Here is a 27,231-nt window from a genome sequence, read left to right as displayed (position 1 = left end):
CCGTTCTTTGATGTTAGTCACATTTATCATCTTGATGCGTAAAACGCTCGTTGAAATCCCGGCGTTTGTCGAGGAATCGTAATTCTTTGAATCATCGATTCGTTCGTCGAACGGTGGATGTATTAATTTTTACCGTAATTGCCCGATTGAAATCACAATTTGCTGCCGAAAATGAAAAATCGTGGGAAAATATTTACGGACCGGTTGATCGCGATTATTGTCTCAAAGTCAACTATCGACGGATAGTAAACGCACACCCTATTAAATCGTGATTTTCGACCACTTGGTGGCGCGTGTGCAGCTCTTCAAAAAACTGACGCGATACAAAATGTTTTTTGTCGCATCTCATGCGGAGTTTTCGTTTTGTTCGCAAAATCCTTTTTAGTTGTTTTATTCGCATTTAATCACGATACCAAAACTACACCAGTCGCCTGGCTTGTAATTTTTTAATTTTTTTCAATTGTTTCTTCCGATGCGCTCGCGAAAGTGGACTTTTTAGAAAATGGCGATCAAGGCTCTGTTGTCGAAAGTTTCCTCTCCGACTTGCAGCCCCGACGTTCGTGCAACGGTTTCTGTATATGTTTCCTCTTATTTCATCTTCGCTTTTTCGAACGTACCTAAGTTCCTTATTATTATCTCGAGAGACCGATTTCCAAAGTCGATCAACGTAGGTTACAATCGCTACGAACCAATGATTGTAATAATTTTTACTTCGAGTATTCCAAGTGGTGTAAAAATGAATCGATAAGTTAGAAAACGAAACCGAACCGAGGAAGTTAAGATCGTAACGCGCGTAAAACTATTATTGTATTGCAATAGAGAAAGATAGTTTCCTCAATAATTGTTCTTCTATTGTAGCGTTCCATATCGATCGGCTTGTATTCGTATCCTTTGAGTCGTTTCGATAAGTACGATAATTAACCTCGCTATAAATTGATCACATTTTTAGCAACAAGTAGACCAGCCTTGTTGGAAAGAGTTGGGAATTTACGGTAAGAAGGGTAGTAAACTGCGTAAAAGATTCATTTTCTCGTTGAAAATGAAAGTTCCGCAACTATCCGAATCGAGCGAAAGTAAAAGGTAGGAAAAGTTTGAGTCGAAAATTTGTGTCGTGACAAAGATCTCTCGTAGTCTACCTTAAAAATAGATTCCTTCTGTTTCACGAGGGTACAGCGATTTAAAGAAACCGACGAACACAACAATGATCGTTCCACCTAGCTGTGTAGTCGTTAATAGTCTCGGGACAGCACACGGCGCACTCTCCGCATTATTGTATCGTATAATGACTCTTAACGAGAAATCTTAGCGTCTCGAATAGGAAGTGCGCGCACGTTATTGTCTTAAGTTCTATTACTTGGATACGTCTTACCAGATGGTGACCGGAAGATTCTCCGAATCATAATTTTCGTTCTTCGATTAACCCATACCTACGCCAGAGTACTTAGCCATCTCGTTACGAATCCACGGTACGTATTTCGGCACGTAGGCGTAAACACCGGGTAATTTCGGGTGAGCACACTTTATGCCCCAACTAACGATACCACCAACGAACCACTTTTCCTTGTCGTGTTCATCCTGACACAGCAAAGGACCCCCGGAGTCACCCTGTTGGTCGAATCATGCATAAAAGTGATTAACTGCTTAAGGCCGAAGGTCGTAAAGCTTCAACCTTGCAAGGTCGAGCTCCAATATCTCACCATCGAAGCTCAGTGCCAAACGTTTGGCCTTGGAAGTTCAGTGTCAAATATTTGTCCGCGATATCGCGCAAAAGTTGCCCCTGACAACGCAACAGATTGACAAATTTACCTGACACGCGTCCTTCCCCCCATCCGGATAACCAGCACAGATCATTCCATCGGTGACGTTCAATTCTTTGTACGCGAGCCACAAATTGCAAATCTCCCTGTTCAAGACCGGAACCTGTACCTCGTTCACAGCTGGTTCGTATTCGGATGCTGGAAGAACCGATCCTTTTAGACCGTAAACATCCGGTATTTCGTTAAATAAAGTCGAATTCCCGATACGTACAATCGGTGTCGTTTTTCTTGCCCCAACCGATAACGGTGCACAGAGTCTCGGGTACGAGGTGCGTGTCGGCCGTTGGCAAGCACACTGGCCTCAGATGTTCGTGGAACTGGACTCGCTTTTCCAACTGATAAGAACCGAAAGAAAAAATTATAACAATAGAATTCGATAGGACGCGATCGTCGTCGTTATCTACCTGGAACAGAGCCACGTCGTTGTCGTGAGCGATGACCAAATTATAATTCGGATGAGGTACCACTCTCTTCACCTTCAGTTTCTGTCCGAGATAAGTGTGAGAGTGTCTTCTGGTAATACCTAACTGTATCGTCCATCCGGATACGTCGGTGTAACTGAAGAAGTATTACGTTCAATCGACGTGTATCTTATCCTTATTAACGTAGAAACGAGGTAGAAAAGTTGTTGTAAATTAAGGGTAAAATATGCGACTCACTTTCCCACGCAATGAGAGGCTGTGAGAACCCACTGATCGGCGATCAGGACTCCGGCGCAATAGAAAATCTGTTCCGGTCCGCCGAGAAGGGCTGCCAAGAATGGCCAATCGCCGGGTGCCGATTCCACGCCACCCACGATCCTGGTCTTCACCATCGAATTCCCGTACACCGTCTTCCTTCGACCACAAGCTGCGCAATCGATGTCGCGATAACTCGTTAATCGGGAACCGATGTTCCGTATCGCTAGCGTACAATGTCGTATCGAACGAGTTACCGTATTCCGAACACGTTAGCTCGACCTTGGGATAAATCTCCTGATCCGTGATGCATTCCTGGAATTCCTTCAGAAGATTCATTTTTGGACTCTTGGTGGTGTCCCTTTGGGTGACGTTGACGTCCTGCACCATCAACCTGGACGAAAGCGCCACCCTGAAACGGTTACAGAGTCCAAGGTCAAGGAGCTTCGACGACACCTTATCGAGTATCCGTTTTCGGAGATACTCTTACGTGTATCCAAGCATGGAGCAAATCGTTTTCGCCGAGTCCGGTTCCCAATGCGAGATGCAGGCCGGCATGAACTTGCCCATTTCCGCGTGGTAAACTTCCAATCTTCCCTCGCCGACGTCACCGTTTCTTTGACTGAGCTTCACTGCAACGATAATTCGTACGAAACGTGAGACAGTGAACGCGGGAGAGGAGAGCGAAGGCTAAAGATAAAAAAAAAAGCTGAGAAGAATATAATCTGATTTCAACGCTTGAGTAAGATCAAACCTTTTAAGGGACAAACAACGTTTCCACATTAATATTCTGCTTACAGCAGTAACGTTCGTCCTGGCCCCAAGGACAGTCCATGACACCGTCGCAGATGTGAGTGGCGGACATGCATCTCCTCTCGCCGCAGTGCAACGGCGATTTCGAGACGGTGTTCTTCGCCAGGATGGGTTTCTTCATGATCTTTGTGCTGAAAACGGACACGGTCGGCGATGAAGAGGAACTGCATTCGCCGCATCCAATCTCGTCGCTGCGATCGGCACAGTCCAAGTGACCGTCGCATCGCCAGTCGACCGGAATGCATCTGGTGCCGTCGCATTGAAATCCACTGGTGCATACTGTGAAACGCGTTTGCGAAGGAACAGGTAACGGTGAGATACTTTCTTCCTTTTTTTTTTCGTATACTGGATTACGGTCGACGGAAATGCAATACTATACGCGTTCGTCCAAACTCACGCGCAAACGAATGGAACGCGAGGATCGTTACGAAAGAGAAAAAGCGCGAAAAACGAAAAATGTAACGGAGAAACGTGAAAACGTAGATACACCGTAATCCAAATGTAGTCGTTGTACCTTTGATTCCGATTTCGATAATTGATCTATCGTGTTCGTGGGCGACAATAACGTTTGACTTTTAAAATCGTACTTTAACTGTTTCTAGACGGCCGTTATCTTAAATCTAGTTTCATCGGACCAGCACTGTCCAAGTGATTCTGCAATCAATGGGCAATTTAATCTTAATTAATCGCTATTACGAACGAACGATGCCGAATCGATATATCCGCACCGGTGAGATCGATGTCTTCTGTTCTTTCTCTAGTGGCAATGTTCGATTCGTCGATCACGGATCGAGTATACCGGACCATCGATCGTTTAATCCGATATATGTAACTCCGACTGGAATCGACCTTTACCACCGAAGGGAGAGCATCGCAAATAATTTGGAAAAGTCGTGTCCCAGTCGGTGTTCGAAGCGGCGCGAAGGTGTCTATACGTGCGCGTCCTTAACCCGGTTAACCGAAACAACTTCGAAAACAATGCACGGGGCTAAGACAATTAAGAAACCGGTATTAGTACGCCTTGAAACGATCCCGAGGATCGACGTACGAGTTCCTGGGGCAGGAGACGGTCAACAATGGTGGGTATTCCGTTACGAGGCGCGAACAAACGAACGGAACAAAAGAGTCGTAAACGGCGATCGAAGGGCAAACAATGGATATCGGTTTGGAACGTTAGTCGGCAATTAGTCCCGTTCGCTTCGGTGCATTTGCGCATCGGTACATCCGACGGAGGCGTTGGTAGCGCAATAAAACAAAAGACGAGCGGCGAACCGACATAAATATTTCCGGTCCCCATTGTTCCTCGAATCGAGGCGTTGGTAGATCGTTTTCAACACCTTGGTTATCTTTTGTTTGCCCGAATTTTCGTGGCGGTCGGTTTTTCGCCGGATCGATTTTACTTCCCTCGTTTGAAATTAAATTATTCCGTAATTTAGAAATATTTTCCGAGTTTACGGCTCTCGACGATGGCTGAGCCTCGCTCGACTTCTCGCGCTACACCCTTCGACTCGCGTGGATCACGTGTCGCGCCACGTGTCCCCTTGTACCCAAAATCCCCATAAACGTTACAGGGATCCATACTCGACGAGCCCTAGGCTCGTAAAGGGTACGCAAATTTTGGCTCGTAGTCGCTTGTTTTTATATTCGTAATGTTCGTTGCGTTTCTTCCGCGATGGAAGTAGCAATTGTTTCGACGATACACGAGGCTTTTCTCGATTCTTACACCGGAAACGGAATATCAAACGGCGAGAGAAAGAAGGAGATCCTGGCTACTGTCTTCCGTGAATTTGATCGCGAGCCGCGTGTACTCTAGCCGTCGTCCGGCTGTCCCGGCGAGATTATTTTAATCCCACGATTATCCACCTCTTTATCAAATGCCCGGGCTTTATCCAGCGGGCTTATCCCCACCAAAGGAACCGGATAAATGGCTGCCGAGGCCTTGAACGAAAATTACGAAGCGCCCGTGACCGAACGGATAAAAAACTTGGCCCGATTCGAACCGATCGCGCGTCCATAACGACCGATTCGGGTCTCCTAGCAGTCGTTTAAGTTCGACGTCATCGTTCGAAAGCAACGTTTCTCGAAACGATTGGTGGTTCGTTGTCCCCTCGAAATCGTTCGCGTACGTTTATTCGTGTATCTAGGCAGTCATTGGTGACGGAAGAAAATTTCTTCCAAGAGGGAACAATAGCTTTTGAAAGACGTACAACGTTCGTAAGATTGGAGGAGTAGTTGGTAACGGTCGTCGAATCGAGAGTAGTTTTGCACCGCTTACCGGGTTTTTCGGCTCTTCTAGCTGCCTCCAGTACTTCCTGGTGTCCCACGCATTCGTCCGGATTGGAATTCTCCGGGAACAGCTCGCACTCCAGATAATTCGGCAGCGTCAGACCGAACACGTCCAAGAAGAACCCGCAGCGTCTCTTGGTCTCTGGGGAAAGGTTAACGTTTGCAAAGTACAGTGCACCGGCTGTCTAAACGATCCCGGTTTACGATGGCTGTGCAATCATTTTCGTAGCAATGAAATTTTCGTGGCCGTTGCACGCCAAATTCCAAATTCTTTTGGAATATTTTCTCGCGTCGAAGGTTGCTCGATCGAAAATCGGATTACTTACGGAAACAGAGACTGCGGCAGGGTCGCACAAAATGTCCCCGAGATCCGCATTTCGGGACAAAAACGCTGCACAGGAAGAGAGCCGCCAATTCGTAGCATCTGACGTCGATCACCGAGTCGTAAAGCTCGAGCTCGTGCTGGGCGTCGCGCTGCCCGAAATTGCCCATGTAATTCGGGAAGAGGGTGAAATTATACGGAATCTGTCGGGACCGACAACGAACGGCACACGTAAATGCGTCTGAAGTTTAATTAAAACGCTGAATATTCAACATCGATCGTCGCGTGTCGCGGATCAGAATCGGAGAGGAAAATAATTACTTTCTCGAGTAGTTCGGACGATCGTTCGGAACCCTTCGACCCGAACCAATAATCGCGATTAAGAGATCCTTCGATTATCCGACGAGGTCTCGAAAAAATTGTGTCGTTGCGCAATGGAAACTCTTATCGCGTATTTCGATCTCGAAATCGTCGAAATCGTAAACTCAAGATCGTAAAAACGATACTCGCGAATCCTCGAATCTCGATGGATTAAATACGACAAACGTGCGACCCCGGTGTCGACGAACACGGAATGTCCCCGGACGAATACCGAGAATCTCGTACACGAATTCCTCGCAAGCTTATCGGGGAATAACTTTGAGGAAAGTAACGCATCGAGCGGGAAACATAGTCTACGATCGGCCGTGAGAAAGCTTACCTTGTGGTACTGGCAGAAGGTGACTATTATGGGCAGACATACTCCCGGTGCTGGATTCTTCTCTTCGATCATTGCCAATGGCTGTTCCGTCAACGCGATCGTGTTACCGTAGATCGTCTTATTCTCCAAACGTATCACGGTCTCGGGATAGGCTGTTCGAAACGTACAATTTTGTTTCGAGTACAATCGTTTAACGGATATCGTCTTAAAGAGTTTTTACGAACAAAACGTGTCGATTTTCGCTCTGTTGAACGTTAAACGTTGGTTCGAACCTGGAGATATCGCGCAACGAAGCAACGCAACGACAACCTGGAAAATGTCTCGTCGCCGATTTCTGGTCTAGCCGTGACTGTGGCCTCGTTATACGTACTATAAATTACCGTGCAACTATGCGACATGGGCACACGTTGTGGTCCGAGAGTTAGTCCACAGATTATCCAAATACTCCACGGGTCAGCGTCGAATGTGGATTATTCGCTGGCATTGAACATTTTCGCTGTTACCGATCGCTTAATATCGTTCAAGATGACAATATTGCTCGACATTTTGTCGAAACATTCCTAGCTATTCTCGCGAATGAAATCGATCTCTCGCCTTCTTTTGCACTTTTCATCGTGCACGGCCTGTTTTCGCTTTTTCTACCGCGTCTCTCTCGTCGACGCGACGATGCAAAACAACGCGCAACGCCAATGCTCGAGTCATTGTTTATTACTACGCCGTGCGTCCGGAAAGACTCGTTACGTTTCTAAAGCTAACAAGTACTTTTCTTTTGTTCCTATTAAAAATTTTTCAATCGTTCTAAATTCTTTTTGTCTCCAAAAGAAAGGAATTAGCAAACGCTACGAAATTTCCAATATTTCCCATCGTTCGAATACGATCCCATGTTTCGTATTCGAAACGGCGGTTGCAGACAACGATAAAGAGTCTCGTTAATTCGACAGAAAAGCTAATCAAGCATCACTGTATTGGCAATAGAAACGGAGTCAAAGCGCGTCCAGCGAAGTCGGTGTTGATGTTTGAAAGCAAGTAGCACACGGGAACCGGGAGCTCTATTGATCTTTCGGTACCACAAAGCTCCTCGTTCTACGTGCTCGGTGCATCGCATCGCCTAACGTCGCGATCATTTAGGTTTGTCGCCGACGAGAGACTTATTCCGCGAGCTGGACCGTACAAAGTTTCGCTCGCGTACACCTTCGTTGAAAAATCGTTGCATCGACTTGGCGAAGGATCGTGCGTAAACACGTTCTGCGGCGATCGGACCGATGGATTTGTACACTTACATTTGAAATACGCGGCCAAGCCTCCGGCGATAATCAAAAGCGCGACAGCGTTGAAAAACACCTGCACGAATCTGAAGCGAAGCCTTCCGGTGGTCACGTAATGGCTGCTGGTCATGTCCCTGATGATCTGCGGAAAGTTTCGATCGAATAATTAGAAATTTTCTGGGGGTGGAGGGGAAACGATATTACGGATTACGAGGCTTACGGAGAAAAGGAATCGTCGACGACCTCGATGGCTCAACGATTATACGGGTTCGAATTTCGAGCTGGCAAACCGATCGACCGATCCGTTCTCGGTTACAAATTATTTGTAGTAATAGGTAACGAAGCAACGACTTTGTCCGTGTGAAACCAATCGACGATGATAGAAACCTTCTTTCGAGTTTTTAAACCGGAGATAATCGAGTACTCCCTTTGTTGATTAAACGATAAGTCGGTAGTGGTAGTACACGTTGTGTGTTTCCCGTCCTTTGGATCGCTATTACGAATAGATAAACGTACTTTATTTTCACGCGAAATAGACCCTCGGCAGGGTACTCTTGCAGGAACCCCGGTGATCCCGTTTTCATAATCTCCCGCCTTTGTGTAACGAGTGCGCGAATTGACGCAAATATTGGTCCTCGATGTCGGTCGCGTGTACTAGATCGCGACAGATTCCATATTTGAGCGGCGAACGCACCTCCGATGCGCGTGTTCGTACGTATCGCTCGATTCACCCCGTCAGGAGCGTCGATACCGATTATAATTTCCTCGCGATTGGCTCGCGTTACCAAAGGACAAATTACGTCTCTTTGGTTTGCCGACGGACCATTCCCTACGAAATTTCAGCATCGATACGGCATCGCGGTTGCGTTACCGCGCCAAACAGGGTCGCTCGATTTTCACGAAATTTCGATTCGTAGCGTCGAGAACGTGTCGTCCAGACTTTTCCTACAATATCGTTCGAAACTCGATCGACTCTGATGTCGAAACCTTTCGAAAACACGTTTACGCGAACAATAGTGTAAAACGGGAAGCCAAGAATTTAATTTACCATTATTTTCTTTTCGTTTCGCGAATGAAGGTAAGTCGTACACTCGAAGTAGAATCGGACGTTGTTAGGCGGACGTGTAATTTGATATTTCTCGCGCCTCGAGTGTACAACTTTTTTCATTGCGCATTCTCGTAGCCGAGGCAACGGGCATTCGTAAAATCGCGTGGGAGGGTCGTTTCCAATAATGCCGGGTAATCGAAGAGACGTAAAAAGTAAAGCAATTAAACCGACAAGAGGAAATAACCGTTACATCCGGCCGCGCCTGATCGAGATTTCGCGTTACGGTCGCGTTGATTGTCGCGGTCTGATTTTAGCGTCAATAGCGAGAGCATTCCCGTGAAATTATATCGGTGCCGTACTCGATAAGGGCCCCGGTTTTCGCGATATTGAGCGCGTAACTCGGAACACGCGCGCGCTTCCCCAATTGGTTAAACGAAACGACTAAGTGACACGTATTATCGATTCGCGGAGAATCGGTGTTGCACATTCGTTCGACCGACTCTGCGTGTTCCGTGATATTACACCTGTCCGTTGCGCGACGATGGCGAGTTCGTCGCGTGCACGTTCCTCGAAACGCGTACGTGTAATGCAAACCCGTGCGAAAATCGCAGTGGTTTTAACATTTTTTCATTTTTTATGAACACCAACGAAGGTACGGTCGCGTAGCGATTGCTTCGTCTTTGTATACAAACTGAAATATAATTTTGATGCTCGCCACGGTGATCGTCACCGTTATCACGGTTTATCGCGATCCGCGATATCGTCACGGTACATCGCGAACGAAACGGAAGCTTCGTCGAATTCGATCGTTTCTGGTTTGCCGGGACGTGTCAACAAGCTTTGCAATCGATGCTGACCTCTGAAATTGTTTTCGCTCGGTCGAGCACGCGAGCCTTCGGGAATCGTTCGACCTTTAATTCGTACAAGTACAAACGTATCGCGTCTACGAGTTACGTAAAGCTGCGGGGTTACGTTCCCAGCGATTTCGAACGAATCGACGATCGACATCCCGCGACCGTACGAACGGTGTTTCGCTCCATCGACCTACGAACGAGCCTCGCATCGCGCCTCGCGCCTCGCCGATACGCTCGAAATTGCACGTACCGTAATCACGATACGTATAACGCGGCCCGTGTATTAAAATTGTCATCTCGCGGACTCACCTTGTGATGCAAAGAGCCGTTGTTGCCACCGTGAACCCTGACGATGGCCTGCAGACTGGCCGGGGTACTGGTCGATTTTATTATAGTTCTGCCCGACGAGCTGTCCGGCTCGGAGACCAACGCTCTGTCTAGAAATTTAACCGAAGAGTAATTTTTTTATTTTCACGCGTAAAATTAAACGAATTTAATCGTCACCGTGGGCACGAGAAACGAACGGCGAAGAATATCTACGAACGAACGAGAAGTTCGCGTCGCGTTGATTCTCGCGTCTGACTTTTTGTAACGAACGAGCACTCGAATTCCTATGGAGCACCGGAGGAAAATTGGTTCGCAGAATGGAACGCGTCGCGAAAATGATTTATCGAAACTCCGACGTGCCAATTTTTCACGAAATATTTAATCTCCGTTCTACGCGTTGCAAATCGATCCGCAGACTTGTGCCGTAACCGCGCTGCGTGTTACAGATTCGGTAAAAGATTTTGGAAATGCGAACGCGATAAGGTCGTTGTAGATGTTTACCTGGAACCTTGCCGTGTTTATGGGGCAGAAGGGGAGCTTCCATTGTCTTGCTGGTGTAACTGGGCGAGCTGGTCTGGCTAAAACTGTCCGAGGAGACGTTGCTGTCCTGTCTAACGCTGATGGGCTTCGGTACTGGACTCTGAGAAATGGCGCTCAGAGGCGGTGGAAGATTCGTCTGCGTAGCCTTCGGCAGTTTCTCCAGTTTCTCGGTGCAGTTCCTCTCTTTCCGAAGATTGTGCTGTAGAATACTTCTGGCTCTGTCCATCTCTGCCTCGTATTTGCCGCGAAGCGTAGTCTCCAACGATCTTTGATCGGCATGCAGACGTCTCTCGAGATCCTGCGAGGCTCTTTGTAAATCTTCGTACCTAGTTTTTGATCAATTGCGGTACAGATTTGTCGTTCGTAACAATGGAAATTCATCGACGGTAATCGAATATACGATAATGTACTTTGGAAAATGTTCAATATTTCTAAATTACGGAAAGTTCAGTGTTACTATATCGCGATTTTTGTTCTTTCTCGTCCGATAAGTATTCGCGAGGCTTGCATAATTTCGAGAAAGTTGTCTCAGCTTCGTGTCGCAAATTAAAGAGCTCGGATAGATTTTCTTGACCCGATCACTCGATCGAATCCGACCCGAGAACACCGAAATATCTGTTCGATTACGAAATTTCGATCGTAAAGAGCCTGGTTTCCGTCGTTTACGATTGGTGTGTAACGCTCGATAAAACGATGTTCGCGGAAACTACAGAAATGGCTAAAATCATCGCCCCTGTTTACAATCGCCATCGGCTAAAAAAGTAGCCGTGCATTTTAGGTGGTAATCGTTGATCACTTTGAGCGGTCTGCCCTCGCATCGAGAGTGTACTCGACCTATTAAATAACCGTCTACCTGGTGGCTGGCCGCTCTTCTTTAATCGCGCGTAGATTGTCGTCCTCCTCGTGCAGACGTCTCTCGAGTTTTTTCGAGGCTGCCTGAAGCTCCTCGAACTTGCATCTCTTCTCTGCCTCGCGACGCGATCTCAACAGCGCCGCGAACTTGGTCTCGTCCTCCTCCAGAGGCTCCCGTCTCGACGGAGCTAATTTTTCCCGAGTCTTTCCGTCGGCAGCCTCCTCGCGGCCCTCCGGCTCGCTCTCTTTTCCCAGCTTCGACGACCGAAGCCTGTCGAACAAGGGCAAGTGTCGTAACGAGAGATAAAAAAAAAAAAGTTCGAACGCGGAGAGCACGCGGAGAGCACGCGGAGAGCACACGGAGAGGCTCTGATCGAATTAACCCTGTAACTTGCCGCGTTGCACGATTCGTTGGAAAAAGTACCGCGGAAGACGCGTTCTCGAGGCGAAATTGCAACGGATATTTTACTTTCGCAACCTTTTTAAGCTGCAATGTTTCCGCAGCGGTTACACAATATCCTTGGCTCGGTTTCGTCTCGTGTCTTGCATGCAAAATAGAGGGACGGTGTAACGTCGGTAATAACGAAACACCGTTGTAACTATTCCATTTTCTTGGAATATTACACGGCTGAATTATTGCTGCGGAAATGAGAAGAATGTCGAGCGCGCCGTGGTACGCTCGAAACGTTAATTGAACGTAATTTGTACGTAAAATTTTTCCTCTTATTTCCCTCGGACTTGCAAGGGTCTCGATTTTCTTTCCGCTCCGTCGCTTCGATCGACGCGAAATAAATCGATGTACCGTCGAGTCGGTCGCGCTTCTTTCCAAATTGATAAGAAAACGTTCGCGGTTGGTAATTCGAAGCAAGTAACTCGCAACGTCAACGGCGCGGAAGATGCTATTATCTCCGAGCTTTCTTCGCCGTATACTAAAACGCACGTACATAGATCGCGAGCAAGTGGAGAATTAAGGTAGGTTGCCGGTTACGAGGACGCCAGGCCACTTCAACGAAACGTCTACTCGAACATCGAGATAGAGACGAAGCTTACGGTTCGTTTAACAACCTAGTCGTAAGCGTAATCGAGTCGAAGCTCGAACACGCTCGCGACTTGCATCGGGACACGCTCGAATGCACAGAATCTTATCCGTAAAGGATTTCAAAAATAATCTTCGAAGAGAAAGCTTTTCTTCTCTTCTCCTTTCTTAACCGTTTGCAGAATTTTCGCGAGAAAAATTCCAAACTAAATACCCCTGTGTCTCTACAAAGGAGCCGCAACATACTGGCAATGGTCTCGTAACGCAATCTCCGACGACGCGAAACGGTATTACGCGCCGTAAACGGCGAAGAAAATTTCATTGGAAGAGAAGCTTCGTCGCGCAAAGATATTTCGAAAACCGTAGAGCGATCGAACGAGACGTTTCGCGATGTCGCTTGTATCGAATCGTGCCACGAGGAACGTTATTTTCTCCGCGACGCGATTTACGCGATTTACTATTTACGTTGCTTGTACCAAGAAAGAAGAAAGTATCGAATATCGGCGCGCTATAAATCGATTTACCAGGGAATCGTCAATTGGCTCTCACCTGCCGTTTTGGACATTCCCCCCCTGTCTCTGCCGTGAATCTCTTCCAGCCTGATGATCTTTGAACTTCGACTCGGCGCTCTTGACGATCCTCTCGTGCAGCCTCTTCTCGAGATCGCGGGAAGCCTTCTGCAGCTCCTCGAAGCTCGACTTCTGCCCGAGCTTGCGGTCCTCCTCGAAGTTCGCCTTATCGAAGTCCGCCACGAAATCGGTCTCCTGGTTGGTTTCCTCCTTACTCGGGAAGCTCGAGGAATACTCGCGAGCGGTTCGTTCGTCTTGAGTTCGACACGGGCCGAGATCGATCAGCTTCTCGTTGTCGTGATTCCAAGAGGCCGAAAGCATCGACGAGGAGAGAAGCGACGGATCGCTGGACTTCCGTCGATTCGGTTGACTCTCCTGCCTCGTTGATATCGGCAGAGGTATCGGTTTCTCGTTTTTCCTTCGCTTCGGAATCGCCGGTGGCCGTAAGGGTATCGGTGGCGGTGCTACCTGTGGGATCGACAACGATCCGCGTTCGTTTTCACCTGCTAAGCGGACACAACTACTTCCAAGAGCAAAACCGACATTTTCGAGTCGAATCGAATCCTGTTCGACCAGCTTCGAACCTTTATCGTACTTTTTACCGATCGGATATCTACTTGTACATACTGGATACGAACGAACTTGATCCCGTCCCTACTGGTAACTCCTTAGGGGCGCGGAGGATAGCAAAAGCGGTAAACGAAACAGCGTTAGGCCCCGAAGTGGCGCTCGGTACCGTTTAAAAAAGATTCAACCAGCAGAAACGAGATCGAGAAAGAGAAACGATCGTTTCACGAACCCGAGTAAAAATGTAGAAAATTTGGAAGCTGGAAAATGAATCGCGAAACTCGACCCGAGAAGATCGAGGTACTCGTCCGCGGTGCAACGAAAACCGACTCCAGGTACGGCTCTCGATCCATGAAACCGTCGTTTGTCCGCTAATTACGCGAGACGTGTTCGAGCAACGGATGGACGTGGTCTAGGAAGCACCGAATCGAGTGTGTCTCGTTGCTCGGTTGCTTCTGCTCGATTTAATGCGAGCACTTGGAACGAGGTTCGCCCGCCGGCTGAGATTACGCCATCGCTTTTCGCTCTCCCGTTGTTAATTCGTAAAGTGTCGGGGTGCCGCTAACCGCCGGCTTTAGTCTCTCGTGATTTAGATGGCGAGTTGGGCCGCATTTTACCGGGAAGTTACGCGACCTGTCCCGATACCGGCCCTACGACCGAAACTTCTCCATAGAGAACTACTTTCAGCGTCGAGCGGCATCGTTACCGGAGGTGTTAAGATTCCCCTCTCCTGTCTCTCGAATCTTTGTCGGTTCAATCTCGCGTCTCTTTTAACGATTCTGCGCTGTCGTTTGTTCGATTCGATTACGGAACAAGCAGCGCTTTCGATAACGATGAAAGATACCGGTTACGAAGAAATAAGAAAGGACAAAGAAATGGAAACTACGATTAACGATTCGATTGGAACGTCGATTTACGATTTTCAATTTCATCGAGAGACGAACGCGTCTATCTGCTGATGTTTCGTATCCTGGGTCGCTCGAAAACTTCGAAAGATTCTCCGCTCGAGTAGGTGGTTCGTTAAATAAATAAATAAATAAATAAACGAAACGGTTTGTAATTTACTTACAGCGGGTGCGGCGGAATGGCGACGTGGTATCGGTGGTGGAGCATCGCTTCCCGTAGGCGGGGGTTCCGGAAGCAGGGACGTACGGGCCGGTAACCCGACGCTGTGAATTCTACTTTGTCTGAAATTCCCAGGAAAAAATATATTGTCCGACAGCGAACGAACGTAACGAGACGTTAACTTTTCAAATAAATCGCGACGACGCTTCGTTCTCTGAAAGCTTCTTCTCGCTCCGAGTTCTTATCGATTCTCAACGATACAATGACAATTACTTAACGTCCTTGCGTCTTTGAGGAATTACGTTCGCTAATTAGAGGGATTAATTCAGCGTGTGCCCTTTCACGAGGTAGACTTCCTTTATATAGACTCACCGCACCCATTCGTACACGAGAACGGAATTATATAAACTTCGAGTCCCGGATAATTACCGGTCGAATGGATATCGATCGATATCGTCCGCAAAATCGACTCTCGAATAAATTTCAACAAAATGGAAACTTCATTAATGCGCGCAACGTGTTACAGGATCGAAGGGTAAATACATTTTTATTTCCATTGTAACGCGTATTTAACGACGAAGGCAAAAGTTTTACTCGATTTTCTCCACGTACGAACGTTATTTCGATGGTCGCTGGTTTATAAATTTCTGACAAGTTCTATTCGAGTTTCGTCTCGCGTTATCGCGACACGTGCACGCGACACGATTTACAGCCGACTTTACAGTCGACCAAAATCCACCTACTCTTGAAATCGGATCCACGTTTTCTCGTCGCGTACGCTATCCAAGTCGAATTATTGTGGAAAAGTTTAGCTTCGCGTTCTCCGATTAATCGCAACGCGTACCCAAGTTACGCAACGTTTCCCAATCTGCGAAAAGTTTTTCAACATTTCTGAAACAAAACCGGTGATTCTTGCAAAGTACACCGCGATGTCGTAGCCAGCATCGTTGTATTCGTTACTCCAGCGTACAGCTACCGGTCCGACGATCTCGTTATCGCGATTAGTGTACGTAAAACTGAAACGAGAAACCCGCAACTTCGCCGCGATTAAATATCCCGCTGCGTTCACACGGAATTCCCAATTACTAAACACAAATGGATGAAAAAAGGACCGAGCCCGATACGAAAGGTAAACGGATTAAGAACGATCGAGTTCTGAAAAGTTACCGCGCGATGAAACGGGTACACGTTTTACGAAAATTGCAAAATAAACCGCCGCGAAAGGATCTCGCGCAACTTTTAAAGAACCCTCGACGTTGACTAAATTGAAAAGGATTACTTTTTAATTACCTTGGCTGACGCGTGGGACTTGTATCACCGCCATGAGCTTCCGTTCCGGACATTTTAATCTCTGCAATCGATAATAAAAATCCTTGGTTAAATTGGCAAGTACGTGAACCACTTTAACGTTATAACGTTCAACGTTATCGAGGCGGAAAAATGCGCGTTAAAACGGGCCGATAAAATAATTTCACGTACGAATGGATAGGTAAACACCCGGCCCTCTAAAGAAGTTAATTATACCGCGTAATTACGCGCGGTACGTTTTCAATTGCCTTGCCGTGTTTTAAAGTGCTATGCCGTCGACCGAACGCCGCGCGTCGCGAGCAAAGAATTCGAATTTAAATACGGTAAAAGAGTAAGCTTCTGAAAAGTCCAAAGTACGATCGTGTCGCTCGATCGTAGCGAACGTGTCTCGTGATGATAAAAACTGATACGCGTTAAAGTGTACCGATACGGAAAACCATGAAAAAAAAAAAAAGGAAAAAAGATCCTGGCTATTGCGGCGATGGAAAGGTCCATAGGTGTTTACGCGATTACGTTAAAAAGAAGTAAAAATCGAACGAAAGGCAAAGTCGTTCGCGTGTTACGACAGAGTCCGTGCCGTTTAACCAAACAGATGGCTCGCGCATAGTGACAGCGCCACTTCGCCTCGCTATCAAGTGGAAGCACTATTCAATTTCCTGCTATCTCATCGGCGTGCACCCTTCCACGAGGGTTGGCCCTACCAGACTGCACCCGGGGGATCGATGTGCCGGAACCCACCCCCGTGCTCTCGACAAAAGCACTCCGCGCCTCTCTGTAACACTTCCGTTTTAAATACGCGGCATATTCGTGTACTCGTTTGGTCCTAGCTTGTCCGAGCGACCGCAATTTTTCCATTCCGCGCTCGATTAAAGACGGAGCCGATTTTTAGCCGAGCACCCAGTTTAGTTGCGCGTTCGCGTTTCGGAAACCAGTGCTCCGTTTCGTTCGACGATAAAGGAAACAAAATTCGTCGAATATTTTGCGGGAAAAAGAAGATCGTAGAACGAAACGAAACGAAACATCTGTTGGTACGTGGCAAATTGCGACGATTCGTTACATTAACTTCGTAAGATCTCGAGAAGCGTGCCGTCTACGCTCAACCTGCTACCGAAGCAATTTCAGCTTCCAATTCGTCAGCAGGGCTGCGCGAATTAAAGAAAGGATCTCGGGGCCGTGATTCAGCCGGCACTTTTTATTATCCAGCCACTTTGTTCCGTGACTCGCGAACCTTTTTACGCGCGAGATATTCTGCCGTAGAGACCGTACGACAATTTACGACGATATATGCATAAGGTTCTCGGAGTTCCATAGAACTGGGAATGTAAAAAAACTTTCGAACGGATGGACAAAAATAACTCCCGGACCCGAGAATACATAAAAACGTCACGATCGTTGGAAATGTTTTAAGTATCGTTCCGATGATACAGCGTTACGCGACTCGTCGCAGCATCCGCGTTAGAAACAATAAGGCCAATCAACGCTAAAAGCCGGTCATTGATATGTAAACACGGGAATAAGCTCTGCTTTCGAAGGCCAATTATTACTGAAAATTAACATCTACATTCGTCGGTGTAATTTTACACTTTTAACGGCAATTACAGTAAAACGTGGAGCGGAAGTCGTAATTGTCCAATCGAAGTAATTACGATTGGCCCGTTGAAGAACCGACGATTTACGATATTAGTGCCCACTCGCTTCGACTTCGAGATATCGAGTAAAGGAGAAAAGGAAACTGTACCGAGAACTGAGTTTTGTTTTAAAGTTTTCCTTTAAGATCGCTATCGAATAAACGCAAATCCAATTAGCGGACCGTAAATAGGACAATATCTTGTTCCACGTCGCGATAGTAGCAACGCTACTGTTCCAAATTGGATAAAAGAGTGCGCTTTTGGACTTTAATTAGGGTTTTCATCGTACGAATAATACGTAGATGGTAAAGACGATACAACACGACCGTGACAATATCCCGGTGCAAGACTCCGATACTTCGTAATGAAAATTTCGCCCGATTGAAAATCTGCGGTATTGGGAAAAAAGGAATCGAAAATTCGATCGATTCCAACGCGTAAAGCGTAAAGCCTGTTCGCACTTGCTCGTATCGGTGGGAGGAATCGCGAGCGAGAACTCGAGGGGAGGTACCGACTCGCTTCGAAATTACTCTCGGGCGGGCGTTTCTTCGCCAATGGGAAGCCACGGTACCACGCAAATTGAATCAATTTAATATTGTTGCCGAGTGTTGCGCAAAGACTTTCGCAAACTCGATTAATACGAGGGTGGTCTGGCCGGCGGCGGAACGACGCTTTTCTCGAAAGATCTCGTTGGAGAAAAATGTAAATTTCGCTCGGCCGACCGCGAACGACGACCGAGGCTGCGATATCGAGTTCTAATAATTCTTCGAACCCCGAATGAAAACGGTGGGGCGCGGTCCCGGCCGTGCAATGAGAAAAAAGCAAATTACGCAGGGGCGAATTTCAATGATAAAGGGAAAGGTAATATCAACGAGCCGAAGCGACCTTTCGCGAAAGACAATAATACCGCGACAAAGTGAAATTCCTCGGCCAGCCCGAGAAACCAGATTTCGAAGACGGAACCTTCGATTCCCGTAAAATATGTTTCTCTTTCGTAACGTTAAACGAGTCCGAATAGCGGTACGATACGATTGGCTCGTGGATGCAAATTTGTGAAAGTTTTCTTAGCGATTCCTCGAGTAGAAGTTCGGTAGCTCGCGCGGGACGATAGAAAACGTATTTGTGTCATCTTCGTAAAAGTAACGAAAACTTCCAAGTACCTTTAGTACAACGCGAAGAACAGTGACACGTGTCATCGTCCAACCCTTTTGGAAGTCGAAAACTGACCGTAAAATACTCTCGATCGAAAAATTGGCCGGTCGATCGGTATTCAAAAGTCGACGTTGCTCTTAATCGTTCTCGCAAATAGGAATCGAGTCGCGCGAAGATTTCGGACTGTCCGAGTAGAATCGGACGCGTTAGTCGGGCAGGCTGCGCGTTGATCGATCTACTTGTTCGGAGGAGGTGTTCCATTAACCGTTTCTGTTTAGACTTCAATTTCGTGACTCTCAAATCGAACAAACGTTGCGAACGAGTCGCTACACGGTGCGCGTTCTGTTCGTTTATCGTTCGAATAGAATTTGTCCCGTTTCTAATTTTTGTTCAACGAAAAAAGCGAGTCGCGACGCGCAATCCGAACACGACGGTATCAGAGAGTGAAAAGGTTGCTCTCGAAGTTCGGATAACTATAGAACGGAATTAATTCCTGTGACGGATTCACGGATCGTTGGAGCGTTGTCGGTACGCTGGCATCTCGCGCTCTATCATACGCCGGGAAACAACGCGGAATTGTCAACTCGTCGAACTTGGATTATCAAAGTCCCATCGGTGGAACAGTTTTCGGATTAGGGGCGACTAGCGAAACTTCGTATCCGGTCGATCGCGTCTCTCGTCGCTGCGGTGTGCATCGATCGACAGGACTCGAAGTAAATATCGATGGATCGGAAAATGCGTCGACGATCGCGAAGGTGCCGGATTTCGCGTAGCTTCTCTCCTCTCCTCTCCTCTCCTCTCGTTTACCGTGGCGACGTCGATGCGAACTAATCGAATCCAGGTCAATCGTTGAACGCGCATCCTTGCGAAAATAATCCTCGAAAAATCTACGATATACGAATCGAAGGTGCAAAGTTCCGTTAAAATTCCCGCAACGCGGACGCTCGTTTATTTATCCGCGAGTTCGGAACTTCGGGTATGCGACTTCGAAGACCCTTCGTATCTCGGAAACGCAATTTCCTCCGTTCGTGTAACGGATCGCGGAGAATCGCTGGCAATATCTAAGTACCGAGGTTCGAAGTCTCGGAACGAGCGACGAACACCGACCGCAGGAACGCGCGCGATGCCAAACGGAACCATCGAGAGACAGACCGTTTCCAAAAGACGCTTCGAAGTCTCCTTTTCCGATAATTGACGAATTTTTTTAACCAAACGCGCAAAGTTTCCAGACTCCGTAAAGATTGTCCCCGTAAACGGAAGCGTCTTCGAATTTTTGTGCGTTTTAAGAACGAATTTCGAAAATAAAGAGAACGAGCGAGAAAAGAAGTAAACAATCGCGACGAAATCGTTCGAGCAACGAACAGATCGCGATTCGATTGTAACGCATAAATGGATATTACGGCAGATAGGAAAGGTAAAACACGTGTACCTGTTGAACATTCGGTTGGCAGTCGCGTTGAAATGTACAACATCGAGTGGATCGATCGACGGTCCAACAATTAACCCGATCTCGTACAAATTTTAATAAACGAGCAATAAAATCCTCGGCCGTGGAAACAGGAGTCTCTCGTCTCCCCGAGTAGTTTCAGACGGTAAAGCCTGTACGTGTCCAGCGAGCGAATCTTCCACTTTCGATGTTATATTCCTCTCGACCTCTGTATAATTTTCGTGTTTGCCTCTCCGTAAGTTCAACGTTTAAATAATCGATCCGCGAGTTGCCCCCGATGGCAAATATCCATCTTCCTTTTAATTAAACACGCTTCCCAAACGAAACGTTCCGCGATCGTAAGAACGCATTTCGAAAAATGCCCGATGTAACGGGGTTCGACTCGTCCCAATTTTTCAACGAACCGCGTCGGCTCACAGCAAGCTTTTCGGCTCGGATCAAGACGTTCGAGATTATTTATTCGTAAATCCTCGCTCGACTTGGCCGATTCCTCCGTTCTCCGTTCTTTTCGTTTACTCGCCGACTTGTTTACCCGTTCGTATCAGCGAGCGGACTCCGTCGGACTCGAGTACCGATGGTATCTGCATACGAACGGTGGTACGTTCGCGATTTGCATGCGATTAGGCATATAGTATAGAGCGTATCGAGAGCGAACCAGGGATCCTTTTCCTTCGATTTTATCCGTCGTCGCTCGCTTCGAGTCCGGAGAGTTTCTCCATTTTTCCCATCCATTTTTCGCTCGGTTTTCCGCTCTTTGCGAACACAAATCCACCTCTCCCGCCACTCCCCTGTGGGCCACTCTCCGAGAATCCGTCCACGATGTATATAAAGCCACGCAACGGTGTACCGGCAGATCCTGTAAATCCTCGAAGCCTCGCTGGTATTCGAGAAACTACAATGGACGGCCGTGGCACGAAACGACCGAGAATCCTATCGACCACCGAGATGCTCGCGAAAAACGAACAACTCGGGAAGCTTAATTGGTAACGGTCGACGTTACGGATTTTCGAAGTAAGCGGTGCAGGTACGAACGAAACTAACAAAATCGCGAACGTATACGCTCACGACCGTTTTCCCAACAAATAGTAATTCTATACAAGTGTTTACCGTTCGGTAACGATTCTTTCCCCCCTGAAAAGTACGATAAGTGGTAATTCGGTTAATATTCTCAACACGCGTAAGAGGGAACGAAGGATCGTCCGGAACTCCCCTCCGTAGCTGTTCCCTATCAACGGTCCTTGGAAGTTTATTTGCTCGAAGAACAGTTGCCGACGTTTCGCCCCGATAGCTGTGTCAGGCATTGTCGAGAGCACCGATCGAGATTCTCGACAATGGTTCGCGGAACGGTAATCAAGCTACTTAACAATGCCTAATCTAGCACCGTTCTGGATGCTGCGTCGAAAATTGTTCCCGCTGCGGGAACAAATAAACCTGACATCGTTCGATCGCGTCGAATCGTTCGAACAAAAGAAGGAAAAGTAAATAAATCCGGGCAAAACGCAAACCTGTCCCGTGATTGACAATTTCATCGGGGAGGAGCGCCGTTCCGAGCAGATAGCAAATAAACCTCGCGCCACCGGTGACACGACCTCCCGTAGGATCATAAATCAAGGAAAAAATTCCAGGGCCATAAATCAGGCTACAACTTTCATATTTATTTGACGGTTCGCGATCGGCCATGCGTGGATATCGTGACACGTGGACCGAGTTACGCTTCCCGATGGACTATTTTCAATCGCGGATCGAACATCGTCAACGGGTAAAGAAACGCAAACAAATTGTTTTTCACCGTCGGGTTTGTCCTTGCTTTTCTCGAATAAATTCTATCCTCCCTTTCGTTCGAAAATCCCCGCCTCGGTGAGTTCGTTCCGATCTCGCGTCGCTCTCTTACTTCGAGTTCAATTTCGAGTCCGAAAACCCTGTCGATGGCAACGCGTATCGACTTCCTTCGTAAAGAACTCGCTCCGATGTCTCGCGTACCCGTCTTTGCGAGCTCTACTCTCTTCGATGAAACAAAAAGCTATAAGAAAATCTTTCACCAGAACATTACCGCCAACGTCGAAGCCATCCCCGTAGACCGTAACTTCCACACAATCAATTCCCTATACGTCTTTTTATCCACGGTTTAACGACCGAGCTTTATGCTTCTATTCATACACCCTGTAACGTTTTCTACCGAAAAAGACGAAGGATGTCGTTGAGTGACACGCAAGACGACAGCTCGAACACGCTCACCTCGATCAACGCACGCCATTTACGTCAAGGAAATTTTAGCGAGCATTTACCACGAGAATCTTTCCTACCGAGAAAACCTGTCATCCGTTTACGCGCGTCCGAAGGAAGACTCTTGTGATACGTAACGTACTTACATTTACAATTTCCGAACGCTACGAAGTGTTCGTCTTTCGCGTTCGATTTATCGATTCTCTTATCAAATTCTGATTTACCAAACGCCACTCCTCGAATTAAAGTCGAAAGACTGGAAAAACGTGCGAAACATAATATCGAAGGCGACGTGTACAGGAATGCCTCTTTTCTTCGATGAAATCCTTTGACGCGATCCGATTCGATTCTTATACAGACTCTTAGGACTGTATTCATTTTTTTTTTTTTTTTTTTCAGAGAGTCTCATTCTTCAATCTCGACGCCTATCGCAAAAGAAACCCACGGGGAATCCTTTGTTTTTTCGTTTTCCTTTGAGCGACAAAGAACTTGAAAAGTAACCGAGGACAAAAACAGAGGAAGCGAGCCACCCTATCCGTGCTGTAAAGAGGAATTCGTCAAACGTTTCAACCGATCCCTCGTTTCGAGGCATTTCATCGAGCCTGCTACGGAACTCTTCCCGTTAAATTGTAATTAATTTAATTAAAAAGGTACAACTTGTAATACGAACCGGTCGCTACGAGGGCGGTAGAAATGTAACGATAATAATAACAACAATAATAATAATAATGAAACTTCGCTGTAGCAAAGTTCTATACGATACGAGGCGGAAGATTAAGTAAAATATGATATACGATAGTAGAAACAAGTACGAGTGCGTACATATATACTCCTATGTACCACTTTGTAACTGGAGAGAGAAACGTTTCGTCTTCTAACCGAGGAGAATATTAATTTACAACATTTGGTCGCTCACTTTCAGAAAAATTTATATATTTGAACGTCTTAACTTCGCTGGTGCGCAATGATAAAAAATTACAATAGAAAATCACGCCTCGTGTCGATGTTACCATCGACAGCAGTTCGAGTCGTTTAGGATCAATCGTGAGCGAAGAAAAGATCGCGTTTAGAAGTGTTACGATGCCGTAGCCGAAGTCAGTCGAGTAGCAAAGATTTATTTCACCGCGACAACACCGTCGACCGAAAGGCGAAGCCCATTCTCCCGTTGGAAGATCGTTCAAGGAGAAAGATAGAAGGTCTATCGTCGATCGGCCATTGAATGCATTCGTGGTTCAACCGGACGACGTGAAAAAGCTCCGAAAGGTCCGATACATTTGATCGACCTCGAGAAAAGGAAGCATCCCCCGAAAAGACCGTAATATCTCTTCACCGATATCTGACCGCACCGTTTTATAATGCAGTCCACATTACGTCGCGTAACCTTTCAGCCTGCTCGACCACCATTTTTTCGAAGCGTCCCGAAGTTTCGAAGCAACTCCCAAGCGACGAAACGACGATGCATAGCAGACACGTTGCAAACGCGACACGGTTAAAAACAACGGCATTGCGAAAAGGAAAATAATTAAACGCATTTTCTTTTCGCGAGCGAAGCTTCGAACCTATTTATTCGTTGTCAGAGGATTCAACTTGGAACGGTTTCGATTCTCTTTGAGCTTGTTAATAGTTTTCCACCGCGTTTCCATCTCGAATCGAATATCAAACGTAGAACCGCGCACGTGTTTTTTAATTTCGAAGACTCGATCGAAAGCCCTTTGTAAGGAAGAAAAATCGTGAAAAGTTACCTCGTCATCCTGATCACTTATATCGGCTCGTTGTCGCCGATCTTGCGCCAGACGTTCTCGTCATTCCGTTTGATTACATTCCTGAAAACTGTGACATGGAAGGTCTTGACGTTCCGCGCCCCCAATATTCAGAATATGATACGAGACAAGGATCGTTGCGTAATTTTGCGAGAACGGCTTGTAAGTGACATAATTGTCGATATCCTTTGTAGTCGTGCTTCGCTTGCTCGAAGCGTAAAAATCGGCGATTTTTCGCGGTTTTCAATTCAATCGTTACTGTTACGTAAATTGATGTTAAATTGGGGCGTCTTCGAGAACGTTGTCCCTTTTACGTTGCTGTTGTTTCAACTAGCAATGGAATCATAAATCTTATTCCACGAACGATATCGAAACCCAATGGAGTACATTCGAAATTTATTACACGAGTAAAAAATATTCGAAGCACTTGCATTGCGCATCGAAGATATCTGTTCGAATTAGAAAGAAGAGATTGTACGTAGATTTCAAATTTTGTTCATCGAAGGAGCGTACTCGGAAATTGTCGCTCTTTCCCTCGATATTGTTTAACTTCTGCATTGGGTGAAACGTTGTTCGCGTTGAGTTAGAATACCAGAAATTATCGTACAATGCAAACTCTACTCGATATCAAAGCTCACGAATTAATTAATCGGTAGGATATTGTGCCAGATACAATAGAGACGTGTTTCGTACGCGATAATGAAAATAATTTTTGGCGACCGAGACGACTGCTTGGAAAATAAAACTTTGATTCTAATTTTCGGATCCTGGCCTTAATTTTCACCCCCTCGAAGCTTCGAGTTTCGTGCTACACGATCGAGAAGAAAAACTTTTTCCGGCAATTACGGACACAATATGGCTTTAATGAAATTCTACCGAGTAAACGGAGAAATCGAAATAGAAACGAGGTCGCGATTTGATTCTCGACGAGCTTCTCTTTCGACGTTCGCAGCTATGTACAAATTTATCTCCTATCCGAACCATCGCCGGATATTAACCAACACATTCGCATTAACGACACTTTATTGTCCGAAGCTTGCCAACGGTGCGCGTTAAAATTTGTTCGGAGGAAAAATTTTCTTTCTCCTTTTCTCGGTCGGCGTTCAAGCGGACGGTTACTATCGAAATAAACTGAAGAACAAATTTAAGCGAATCGAAACGACTTTGGGAGAAACGAACACCATTTTTTTATCGCAATCGACATCGTAAAAAATATAAAAATACACGTTTATTTCAATTTTGTACATACGTATACGATAAATGTAACTTCTAATCGTCGAGTGAGAAACTTTGCTCAACTTTTTTTTCCTTAACGACATATTTTCTCGTATCAAATCCTTTAATGTTACCCAGCTTACGGTAGAAATTTGATATATGAATTCCGGACTCGTATGTTGCTTTTTTAATTATTCCGTCTCTAAATAATACGAATTTAAATTCTACCCTAATTCTATTTTTATGCTCGCGTTTCATTTTACGCTCGCATTTAATTTCTTGTACATACTTTTGGATGAAAAAAGCTTGCACCAAAACGTAGCAAATATTCAATATACGTATACAATTACCTTTAACGATCGATGACGTTTATATTTGTGTAATACATATTTATCGCTCAAATGTTTTCCATGTTTGATACATTTACCGATACATCGAACAGCTCGAAGTTGCCGTTACTACCAAACGCAGTATTATTAATCCACTTATATTCGATTCGTTTTATCGTTACGTTACATATAAAATTGCTCGTTAAAAGCAGAAACGGGCTGATTCGGTTCTAGAGCGAATCGATTTAACGCCCGCGACCCTTTTACGATTTATAATTATCCTCTTTCGGTGTACATTCGAAATATTACCGACAAGCAATTTCGAAATCTCTGCGCTCTGTTACGCGAGTAACTCTGGATTTTCGATAATATCCCGGTTATCGAACAATCGTAGTGATTTTGAAAATCAAAGTACGGAAGATGTAACGCAACGACCTATCGATCCGAGGGATTTTCCCTTTCAAATACACGAAATACCCGAAGGAATCTTTCTTCGCGGGACACCCAATAAACGGTGTGCTGTATAGATTCTTTACGATATGGCCAATATTCGCGTACATTGTAAGCGGGACGTAATCTTTTATCAATATTTCGCACGCTCGATCGAGATACGAGACCCAACGGAAGAGAAAGGAAAACGTCTACTTTGATACAAATTTAAAGTGATCGTGAAAAGGAGTCGGTTAAGTTCCATTTAGATGCAAATTTCTGAAACGATCGATTGTCAAACGAAAGAAAGAGACTTACGATTTTTCCAAAGCCGATGGCCAATTCTCGATCTTCTCGATGTCTCCTCAACGGTTCCAGAAACGAGCAGAGCACGCGGTCACGTCGTCGATCTGTTGACCCAACGTCGTCAACGCCGGACTCGAACGAGCTTCTCGTCTCGAATGGATTTTCATTTTAGATATCCGTCATGAAACGGAGGATGCATCGGCGAGCAGAACAATCGAGCAACGTTTCGATTCATTCCTTCGGCCGTGAGCAAACTCGATCTTCATCGAACACGTAGATCTTGCATTCTATTGTCTCGCGTTTCGATCTACCGTCACGTTTAATCTCCCCGGTGCCAGGCGCGTCTCTTTATCTACGAGTTTTCGACATTCGGCGTTCCCTTCGACGGTAAAAGAATATTCTCAAGAGCAATTTTTATCGGACAAAGATGTTCTCCGATTGTCTCCGCGCGACACTGTCACATTGCTCGTTCGGTTCCCGCTAGATCGTCCAACCGAACTGCTGTCCCGAGTTCGCGAACTCGGATTCACAGGACGCGAGGAAAGAATTGTTCGAGGATCGCGAAACGGAAATGTCTCGAAGCTCTGGGAGCCGATGAACGTTCGACCGTTCGAATCTCCCGGACCTTGCTTCGATTCGTTCGCTCCCGGATCTCTTCGAGCGATCGATGGTACTTCAACGAGACTCCCGAAGCTC

The 27,231-nt window shown here is 46.3% G+C and overlaps 1 protein-coding gene across 1 annotated transcript; it reads right to left on the bottom strand.

Moving 5' to 3' along the window:
• Positions 1 to 1,290: 1,290 nt before the first annotated feature.
• On the bottom strand, positions 1,291 to 26,571 carry LOC143145052 (uncharacterized). Its single transcript, XM_076308070.1, has 19 exons — positions 26,548 to 26,571; positions 16,029 to 16,089; positions 14,743 to 14,860; positions 13,087 to 13,574; positions 11,518 to 11,772; positions 10,611 to 10,936; positions 10,092 to 10,219; positions 7,896 to 8,022; positions 6,616 to 6,767; positions 5,920 to 6,118; positions 5,583 to 5,735; positions 3,293 to 3,586; positions 2,985 to 3,126; positions 2,752 to 2,906; positions 2,477 to 2,666; positions 2,222 to 2,375; positions 2,029 to 2,152; positions 1,807 to 1,955; positions 1,291 to 1,605 (listed from the first exon to the last, which is right to left on the bottom strand). The coding sequence occupies exons 2-19, from the start codon at positions 16,079 to 16,081 to the stop codon at positions 1,417 to 1,419; spliced, it is 3,396 nt and encodes a 1,131-aa protein (XP_076164185.1). The 5' UTR covers positions 16,082 to 16,089; positions 26,548 to 26,571; the 3' UTR covers positions 1,291 to 1,416.
• Between the last annotated feature and the right edge of the window lie 660 nt (positions 26,572 to 27,231).

This window comes from Ptiloglossa arizonensis, chromosome 1, assembly GCF_051014685.1.
Source record: "Ptiloglossa arizonensis isolate GNS036 chromosome 1, iyPtiAriz1_principal, whole genome shotgun sequence".
NCBI lineage: Eukaryota > Metazoa > Arthropoda > Insecta > Hymenoptera > Colletidae > Ptiloglossa > Ptiloglossa arizonensis.
Note: the sequence above shows the minus strand (reverse complement) of the source record. Positions and strands in the feature narration are given on the sequence as shown.

Coding starts and splice junctions, on each gene's coding strand:
- LOC143145052 (XM_076308070.1), bottom strand. CDS start 16,081: ATGTCCGGAACGGAAGCTCATGGCGGTGATACAAGTCCCACGCGTCAG. Junction 10,220..10,610: donor TAAACACGGCAAGGTTCCAG/GTAAACATCTAC, acceptor TTAAATTTCTAG/ACAGAGCGTTGGTCTCCGAG. Junction 2,376..2,476: donor GCCTCTCATTGCGTGGGAAA/GTGAGTCGCATA, acceptor ATACTTCTTCAG/TTACACCGACGTATCCGGAT.